At 37.0% G+C, this 10,784-nt stretch overlaps 1 protein-coding gene across 3 annotated transcripts in view; it reads right to left on the bottom strand.

Moving 5' to 3' along the window:
* Nucleotides 1-6,128: 6,128 nt before the first annotated feature.
* The window catches only part of lmbrd1 (LMBR1 domain containing 1), a 58,593-nt gene continuing 53,937 nt past the window's right edge, over nt 6,129-10,784 (bottom strand). For all 3 annotated transcript variants that reach the window (XM_044213679.1, XM_044213680.1, XM_044213681.1), the window contains 2 exons: nt 8,078-8,169; nt 6,129-7,626 (listed from right to left, as the gene is read on the bottom strand). In XM_044213679.1, the coding sequence (XP_044069614.1) occupies nt 7,516-7,626; nt 8,078-8,169 (203 nt within the window). In that variant the 3' untranslated portion in view covers nt 6,129-7,515. The remainder of the gene's footprint in view (nt 7,627-8,077; nt 8,170-10,784) is intronic.

Here is a 10,784-nt window from a genome sequence, read left to right as displayed (position 1 = left end):
GAGGTTGTGTCAAGTTTATGTGGTTTGTTGGTTGTGGATTTCATTGCTTTGTAAAGAAAACATTTGTATGTATGAAATCAAATGATGGCCATGTGACTGGATATGAAAATTATATGAAATGGTATTAATGGTGAAATTTAGGATAATTGGACTTCTATTATGTACGATAATACATCATTGACAGCGTCCCATTTCTCTAAAATGCATAAAAATTGCTTGGACTTTTGTTAAACATCGAATCTTGTCTCCAGTTTGGTTTAGTACAGACTGGATTATCCAAACAAGTTTTCTCCAGTACCTCACATACTGTCCCCTCTGATGATTTTTAGTTCAGCTTAGTCATTCCCTTTATGATTTAAACCTGCCCTTTAACTGTAGTTGAAGGTTAGTAGTGTAAAGTTTCCTGACTCACCTCATAAATCCACTCCCATATCTGATTTCTGAATTTGGATAGGAAACATTCTCCTCCTAACTCCCAACTCCTAATAGGTTTCTGTGCCAGCAGAAGGTTCACCTGATAAGATCAGTTAAGATATTTCCTGGGCAGACAGGGCCAGACAGAGCACAAATGGGAGGAGGGTGTGAGGGCTCAGGGAAAATCCTGTTTGTCCTGTCTGGTGGTCTGCGGTATGGCTGACACTTCGGCAATGAGAGCATCAGTAAGAGTCCCCCCTCTGGGGAGCAGTGGTCCACCCAGCAGGAGATGAGGAAGAGACGGAGGAGGAGTTGTGACTTGGATCTGCACCATCAGCGAAGACTGATGACAAGAGGAAAAAGGGGGAAGCTGACAATAAACACAGAATTACATTAATGAGGACTCTCAGTTGTGCTCTGGTGTCGTCACAACATAAATTAAGTTGATTACATGTAGAGCTCAGTCTAGACATTAATGTCTGAATTTAAGTGCATTTCAATTTAGACTACCATGCATAATTAGGTTAATTATATACAGTACTGCTGCCTGTGTGAGATTTTTCATTGATGTGCAAACGTCCAATACAGTGAAATGCTTTTAGAAACACTCTCATCCCACCACTGACTTTCATTTTTACTCAGAATTTTGCACCTGTATTTTAAAGCCTGAGGGGTTATGATAATATATAAAAAAATATATATATTTTGAATCTACACATTTTCAAAGAACCAGCAGGAACAGTGTCCCTGTGCTAAACATTAAAGAGACCTCAACCCACAACTAGAGTGCATTTTTAGCCAGTGTCAGAAGATGCTACAATATTTGTATTAACATCACAATTTAGAAACTACTTTTTTTAAATTAATACATTTGCTCTTTATGCCAATGAATTAATGTTGCTTTTTGTCTTGACTGTATTGTACACTTCCAGATGCAAACAAAGGTCATTTTAGGAAAGCACAAGACATAAGCTATCGACTTTGTCTTTTATCTACCAGTCGTGCAGCTGTTGAAACTTATTTTTTCCCCCAAAACTATAAGCATTTGCTCAATAAATGCATGGCTGACAGACTTTTTCTTCCACAGAATGGATATCATTTGGTGAAAGATGAAAACAGACAAGCTTCAGTGCCTCCAGAGATCTAATGGTATTCAGATGTAGACCTCTAAATGTGTATGGGATCAAAAATCTTCATTAGCTCTATTGGGTAAATTATGTCACTGTCAGATGTACGTAGTGTTATATGGAGAGCCATTTCATTCAAAACCCCACCCAAACTCTACACCACCTATCCAGTCATCCTGCGTCGCCACCCAGTGGACATCACACGCGACCCCGTCGACAGCGCAGCGACGGTATTTGGAGAAGTTAGTCTTTAGGCTTTTCTGCCAGAAAGGCTTTAGGAAGTCAGGTGAGATAGTATAGAGAGTCCATGATGGGAGCAGGCCGTGGTGGATGAATGGGTCAAATGCAGAACTTTCAACCAGGAGACCAAGGTTTGTGTCCTGTGTGAGGCAAATTTTGACTTATTATTTTTAGACTTAGTTGACTTATTATTTTCAGTTATTTATTTATTTTTTTTCAGTTTTCAGTCACAGATTGGTTAGGTTTAGGAAAAGACGTATCTATTTTAACCCAAACCATGATCTTTTCCTAAACCTAACCAAGTAGTTTTGTTGCTTAAACCTAACCAACCACGACCTGCTCCCATCATAGACTTTGTCGCTCTCTATACTATGTCACCTGATTTCCTAAAGCCTTTCTGGCAGAAAAGCCTGAAGACTAACTTCTCCAAATACCGCTGCTATCTAGTTGGGTGGTACGCGTTGTGGACTGGGTGGCACGCAATGTCCAATTGGGTCGTTCTGTGCTGTGGACTGGGTGGCGTGCAATGTCCAATCAAGTCACTCTGCACTGTTGACTGGGTCACAGCTCAGGATGACTGGATAATTGTCTGGTAATTGGATAGATGGTGTGCAGTTTGGGTGGTGGGTGTCTGTTAACTGGATAGGTGGTTTGGGTGGAGTTTTAATGAAATGGCTCTCCATAGTGTGACTTACCAGTATGACAAACTTTACCATGCAAATAAACTGAAAGGGCCTATTTTAAGTTGGTGTTCATCTAAAATGCTATTTGTGTTAGTTCTATCATTTTTTATTTCCCTTTGTGTCAAAAAATCCTCAAAGAAAGGGTTTAAAAGTACATGTGATCTAAATTCTACAGACTCCATGCAGCTCAGTTCATGATTTTTCCTTTTAACTATGTGGCAGTTTCCTCCAATAATACTACACAATGTAATGGGGTGAAACACACTTCCACCTTTATTTTGACAGCCAACAAATTCAAGCATCATTCAGTGTGTAAATAGTTCACATAATTCTTGCAGAAGCTTAGTCTCTCTGTAGCTCAGTTAATGAGAGTATTATGACTAAGATTGACTTGACTTTTAATAATTTAATATTTCACACTGGACTGTCATTTAATGAAAATCCCGCAGAATAGAGTATTTAGTCTGTTATGAGGTTGACAAAATGTCCTCTGTGTCTGAAAATGGAAAACAGTATCATTTAGTCGTTGGTAAATGGTGCTAGGACATGTTGACAAGCCTGCTGGACAAGTCTTCAATTGGGAGTGAGTGGCAGGTCCCACAGGCCCATAAGAAGAGACACGTTAACCTGCTTAGGGGCTGCAAACGCTGAATCAACATAATCACATTGATTCTGCATCACTTTCCTCCCTGGAGGTATGACTGAGGGGTAAGGCAAACTGTTCGTCTATAAAGGGCCTGTCAGAAGAGTTAAAGGCCCAGAGGGAAGGCTTGGGGCCACCCAAGAATCACAGAAACCATCCCGGCAAATGTTGTGGAGGACATAATGAAAGAGGAAAAGTGGTGTAAATATAATATGAATATATATACATACATATACACACACATCAATACACACATATATACATACACATATATATGCATAGATACATACAAAAATATACATTTACGGCAGAACTTATGGCATCAGCCTCAGCTGTAACTTGTGTTTAGTGCTAATTTCCCAATGTTAGCATGCTAACACGCTGAAGATGGTCAAAATGATAAACATTAAACCTGCTAAACACCTGCATGTTAGCATTTATGCATTTATGGCTAACACTGTCATTGTGAGCATGTTAGCAAGCTAACGTTAGCATTTAGCTTAAAGCACCGGTAGCACAACTCTTGTTAGTCTTGCTAACAAATGTCCATAGCTAACTTGGTATCACATATTAGCACAAATTAGCTAGAGAAAATGCATTTATAATATACAGTATTTTCAACTCTGACAACTGTTGACTATCAAATATTTATCCCCAGAATTATAAAAGTTGCTGTAAGGTTATAATGTAATCAAAATATTTTGATAGGCTAGCAAAAAATGAACATCGAACTTGAGGACAAACTGCAGTTAACGTAATGTTAGCTAACTATACCATATGTGTCAGATAGATAGATAAACAGGTAAAGCTATAACTTAGTTAACTTTAACTGTGAAACTTACTGTACTTTCCAGGAGAGTTGCACTGGAAAAGAAGAAAAAGTTCTAAAACCCTCAACAAAAATGAAACTTTGGAAGACTACAGCAGGTACTTACCATGCACTGTATAATGCATTATGGTCTTTCATCCTGTGGCGCAGTAAGATAGATGATGGGTACAGAGGCCCCTGACAATGGATGTACTGTTCTGTAATTCCTCTTGGCACCTACAGTACTCCACACAATCATCTCTGCCTTATTTGCAAACAGGGTCTGCCTCAGAAAAAAATACTTTCATCTACTATCAGACAACCAAAGAGTGGGCAGTTTTTTGGGTTAGGTTTTGTTTTTTAGTTTCTTGAATTGAGATATTAGATTATCACATAAAATAACATACTGGGGAGATAATATTTTTGCATTGTTTAACTTATAATTAGCAGGATGGTCAGGCATGATACAAATTGGGATGTAATGAGACCACAACTTCTTTTAAGGTTTCTAATTGATCTAGGTCTCAAACCACACTGCTCTCTTGGTGGCTTAGAGGTTTAGTGACTTCTTTTTCTGGTTTAAAATGATTTGGAGATCTGAAAGCTGTAGACCCAAATCAATTATGTGGGCAGGTTTATAATTTCCCCTGCTTACACCATGGGGTGTCCCTGCAAATGTCATACATGTAAACAGTTGGCCAGGACAATCAAATGGAGATCAAATGAACAGTAAATACTGGAGCAAACTGAATTTGTATAAAAAGTATGTATGTAGGATCAAATGTTGTCATGTTCACCAATGTTATGTATGGCCCTCAGGCAGCTCTTACGAATACTGTAGCTCCTTGCAAAAATATTTTTATTTCCCTGAACTAATTCATTAATTTATACATTAAAATATGTTCATTGTTCCCAAACAATCTTGCAAGAGAAGCCTAAAACGCAATGCAGGAAGGAAGGAAAAAATGAGACAAGACTGGCTTTTGAATAAGGGGTATGACAAGAAAAGTTGTACTCTGAACAGCAAAAATCCTCTGATCTGACATGTTGATCACACAATCCTCTCTGCTAGAGTTCTAGGGCTCCATGTTTTAGGCTCAAGGCTTATTTGGTTTATTAGTGAATGTGGGGGTGGCACATCACATAATGGCTTAACTCAAAGCAGGCTTGCACAATAGTTATGACAAGGTATGCACAACACAAACTCTAATTGGACATGCACTCAAAATTTCATGCAAATCCATCCAAAGCGAGCACTGAGTAGTTATATGCTTATCCAAGGACGGATGTATTTAACTGTCACTTTCATTTGATAATGTCCTTAACTAACTAAAACTTGTTTAGGTGTCAAACCTGAGCTTTGAACAGCAGAATACACTTTCTCACTGTGTCAGAATTACTGATTGTGGTTATGTACACACTGGTCATAATTTTGTCACCGCAGTCGTTATAGTCAGGCATTAAAGAAGATAAATACTGTGTGTAACGCAGGATTAAAGGCCATTTTAAATATTTTATCTTCATCACAAACTTTATATAAGAGAGAGAGAGAGATTTCATAAGGCCTAACAGAAACCACATAGCCAATATGTTTTTTCAGACAGCAATATGGGAAATGATCAGATGTTTGGGGAGTATTTGATAGCAGGGTAATGATAAATGGCTGTGGACAATTTTGACTCAAACTGGCCAAGCTGCTGAAAAGATGCTCCCTATACTGTGTTGCAATTTTACTGGTTTTTAATAAAAAAACAAGTCTGACTCAAACCCATGCACACAGACATTACAAACTGTTCAACTAACTCACTTTGAACAAATTAAATGACTGATAGCTAATTGTACAATTAGTACAATATGTATTACAGAAATAGTTTTCTCTAAGGGCCATCAAAATGTGTAATACAGATACTATGTGATTAAAAACTAATTTGATATAAACATAACAAAAACATTGGCTTCCTCTGTAAACAACTGTAACGTATGGTAGCTTGCTCTATTCAACACAACTGTGACACAAATGTTAGTATGCCAAAATGTTAACCATTCATAGTTATGGTTATTTTTCTGCAGTAGCTGAGTTTGTAACAGGGGGGCATCATGTTGTGGCAAAGTGAGATCTCAGAATGCAACATTTGCACTGAATACTGGGTATGGAAGGATAAGTTTAAAAAAAGTTGGAACTGGAAAAAATGGCATTCTGGGCCAATATGGAGTGTGTTTAAAATTGTTGTATTTCTTTTAATACAGGTATCATTAAATATTAACACAACTTCCACAACAGCATTCTTTTCAAACTACATGTGATGCAGCATCCGGCATCATCATCTACTGTATCCACATCTCCAGCTGCTGGCTCCATTGATTCTCAGTGAAGGTAACCACACTAATATCTCAAAGCAAAAACAAAACTAGCGAGATTCAGGCTGATTTCTGTGAGGTTAATTTAGGGTAGCATATACAGTTGTGTGTGCCCATCATGGTACTATACATTCATGAGGCACAAAGACTGGGTTTCCTAAAAAAAAAATTCATTTATATTCATGTTCCCTGTCAGTTTGTTAATTGTGAATAAAATCAACAGTTTGTAGTTTAGATAACTGCTAAATACACTGAAAAGAAATCAAACATAGCTGAAAAAAGCCATTAACAGTTCTATGTCACAAGCCTGCTGATGATGAAGTACTCCTTAATGAAAAGAAAATTACATCCATCTCTCTATTTTTTTCCAACACAGAGAAAAAAGCTGTTGAACTAATTTCATTAAAAAACAAGAATAACTGAAACCTTGAAAACACGACAGCTGCAACTGGTCCTTTACATTTCACACACAGAGCAGGTATGCAAGTACAGTACCGTTCGCTTAAACAATAGTCTGAGACTGCATATACTTAAATGTAAGGGGGAAGCAGCAAACCCTCTAGCACTATTTTACATCAGACAAAAACAAGCAAAATAAATTCTTATTAAACCAATGAGCTTTTCAGAAAACAAGCAAGCAGAACAGTTTGTGTAGACTCAATTGTTTTCATAGTAGGTTATCTTAAAAGGTATATTAAAGCCATTATAGATATTGTCATACAGCAACCATTTAAAGGGTCTAGAAAGTGCTTATAGAATGTAGAATGTAAAAAAGTAAGTTTATGTTCAACCTCTGTCTCCAAATGAAGCTTGGACATAAAGGTTTGGAGCAGCATACCACTCTGTCTCTGCTGCCACAATAAGTGTGCCTCCTCCAGTAGAAAAATGATCAATTTGTGTCAGTTTCAAACTGTTGATAAGTGAATTCTCAAGGTAGGATTGAGTTGGAGGACGCTCCCAGAATCCCAAAGTCATCACTAATATTGACTGAGAAAAACAATAATCAGTCTGAGCGGTCTCATTAAGGGGAGGGATGTTTCAACTCAAAACAAGGCTGGAATCCACAAGACACCACTGCAATAACTCCTTAAAACCAATAAAGTAAATTATGACAAATTACTAATATCCATTTGTTTGTTTATGAAATTGTACTTTCTAGTCCCTTATATATATATATATATATATATATATATATATATATGGTTGGAATATCTGCAAACCCATCCGAGCGAATACTGATTTTCAGTGCACATATTCATCATCACTTAGGTCTGAGTCATCGGCCTCCACCTCGCCTTCAATCACAGACTTCTTCCCTCTGCAGCAGGACACCACCAGACCAACGAGGAAAGCCTAAAAATAATAAGCAAAGCGCACATTAGGAAATATTTCAAAGGGATCATTTGATCGATAGAATGCATCAACAGCACCGGGAAAGAGGCTATTAAATATTTTGCTGAGGAGATTAGCTGTGTGCAGTCTTGGAAAATCATTTTCCAGTAGCCTTTTTCTGAGTAGAAATTAAATTATGTGCTTCTGCTTTCACACTCGTCCTCGAAGGAAATACTCTTGAACTGCTTTTGAACTAAATTAAATGTTTTATAGATGTTGTTGCTGTAAATGTTTTATTGTTCAAAAGATACAAAATAACTATTTTCACTGTTTTTCACTCATCTTAGCCAAAAATGAGCAAAAATCCAACCTGTCTGAGCTCCCCACCAATTCTCACTAAGAACATTCTACTGTAATTCTCACTCTACTTAAAATCAAGATGATGACATTTTATTTACATCCTTGGACTTACCCCAATAAAGGCCCAGTTACCAAAGTAGTAGATGGTGCTGAAGAACCAGAACTTGTGGAGGAAAAGATAGGATCTTGTCACAGTGCACTGGTCTGAAAGGGACAGAGAAAACACAAGAGTGTCTTCTTAAATCTTTCTGTTATTAGAGTATACAACTTAACAAAACATACATGTAAAATTAAATACAAAGAGTATTCAAAAGTAAAGAATTCAGTCTACACAATAACAACATATTTATTTTTGTATCCTTCACAAGATGGCTGATTGTTGAACATATTTTGAATCCAACAAAACATTTCCACCAGGTATTTGTTTAACAGTAATGTCAATGCCATGGTGTCATGACACCTGCCATGTTTTCAACTAGAGAAAATATTTCATTAATCTGGGACCAAGTGGAACAGCATTTTTTTCCACTCCTTTAGTGTTTTTCTGGTGCAAAGTTTCTGCATGATAGATAAATAGATAAATGTTTTTTTGATCACTTTATTATTTTAAATAGAATGAGAATGAGGACTCTAAAGTTTGGAAAATTTGTTTTTAACTTACAAAATGAAAACAAAGTGTAATTTGGTCTTAAAAAACTGTGAAAAAACAGTTTTTCAACAAGAGTGCAATCGCTTTCACAATGTAGAGGCCATTCCTTTACACTGTATGTACATTGCCCACATGCATGCATGTATGTTCAGCACCACCGAGAAGACCTTCGACCTTTGCTGCCAGTGGCAAGTCATGAATTTGAACCATCTGAGAAGTGGTTTTAAAGGAAATCAACAGGATACACAAAAATATGACTGTCCTTCCCAAAAAGCAGAATTTAAAATATTGTTGCATTGTTCATTTTTGATGCTGGGAGCACACATATGTCATAAAAATTTTTAACTCAAGGTTCACTTTCTTTGCTATAGCTGAGGTGGCTGTGGGATATGGCCAAAAGCTTCAGGAATACCTAATTATCACAGATTGTCAAATTTACTTTCTACACACATTTTCCATAATTTGCATTCTTATAAAACAAACATATCTGTAATTTCTAAGGATAGAAACTCCAAAAGAAATAAAGTGACTGTTTCAGTTCATATGCCTCCCATTAAGATACAGTACAGTCAAAGCCAGAGTCCAATCCCTTATGAAATGTAAATGTTCCGCCATAATGCTTTTTCTTCTATATTTCTGATTAATTGATACAGAAACCCTTGAAGGAAAGAAGGAATTATTATAGAAAATGAAAAAAATAAAAACTTGTCTTCTATAAAGTGACTGATGAGGTGGAAGAAGAATAATGGGCACAAGTAAAGGAGGAGTGAAGAAAGGAAAGAAGACAGACATATTGCCTGAGGAAACAATATTTCTCTGTGGTGTGTACTATCATCCAGAAAAATTGCACGAGTGCAATAAAACGTGACACATCTAATGCTACACGATGTTTATAATTGCACAAGTGTAGCACTTGTTATACATCTGTGTTATAAATGGGTCTGCACTCACTTAAGAGACAAAAACAGGCTGCTATTACTACATGGAGCGGTGCCTCAGGCGATTTTGTCTCTGTAACTAAAAAAGACACCCAGTCTTCTGAAAAGAGGAAAGCCATGTCACTGTCAATGTGAATATGGCTTAACCGATAGATAAAACTGGAATGGTGTAACATTTAATGGAGTCTTGCATCAAATATATCCAGTATTACACATTGAAAAGGCAAAAGGTAAAAGCACAGACACGCAACAAGACACCAACAAATTGTGAAGGCAGTGAATCATAGGTTATGGGTTATGCATATAACCCAGATTATCTGATGAGGTAAGGGGGATGCAACTTTGTTTGGGACCCTCTCAAGATCTCCAGATTACTATGTGAAGTGGAAATTTCAAATAGTTTTCAAAAGAAATTCAGGACATTCATGTACTGTACCCAAATGATCACTGTCCTTCAGAACATTCAGTAAGATCTAAAACAGATCCTATCATTACATTTGTTTGGTCCATACTAACTTGAAAATATGTGGAAGATATCTTGTTGTTCCTTTTATTTAGTAACAATGGCGATATTCTGAAATCTAACAGTTTGCATGTGCCTTTGATATCCTACGACTAAGTTTAGCCATAGTCATGAATAAACCAGTAAAGAGAAACTCTCTGCTTACCTGTGATGTCCTGGCCATGAAGTAGATGGAGGAGTCCACTAGCAAAAAGTATGAAAAGCTTTCCCCCGCCAGCTAACCTGATTTACCAAGCAGCAGCTTGCTTACTTATTTACCAAAGTGAAATTTTTCATTTCTGTTTACCCCTTGTTTTTGTTGAGCTTTGAGAGTCTGAGTGTATGTAAATTATAAAAATTCAAAAGTGAAAGGAGTAAAAAGTTGAATACAGTAGTAATACATTTTCTGAACCAATATGAACCTGACACTGACTTCTAATGTGGCCATTTTCTGGGAGCACCCTTCAAACTGGCCTTGTTAGAGGTAAGCAAAACTCTACTCTGAAGTGTTCCTCAAATGACATTGTATTGCTATGACCAAGGACATAAATCATGAATATAAACAGATATAAACCAAAAGCTTGAAACTTGAAAGAGACTCACTTACTGCTCATGAAATCCAATTGCTGTCTTTGTCTGTGGAGCGGCTCTGTGCTTTATGCTGGTGACATCACCTTTGAGTCTCAGCTCTCCAACTTTTGACAGAACCGATAGTGCTATTGATCTGCCT

This window comes from Siniperca chuatsi, linkage group LG11 (genome assembly GCF_020085105.1).
Source record: "Siniperca chuatsi isolate FFG_IHB_CAS linkage group LG11, ASM2008510v1, whole genome shotgun sequence".
Lineage (NCBI taxonomy): Eukaryota > Metazoa > Chordata > Actinopteri > Centrarchiformes > Sinipercidae > Siniperca > Siniperca chuatsi.
Note: the sequence above shows the minus strand (reverse complement) of the source record. Positions and strands in the feature narration are given on the sequence as shown.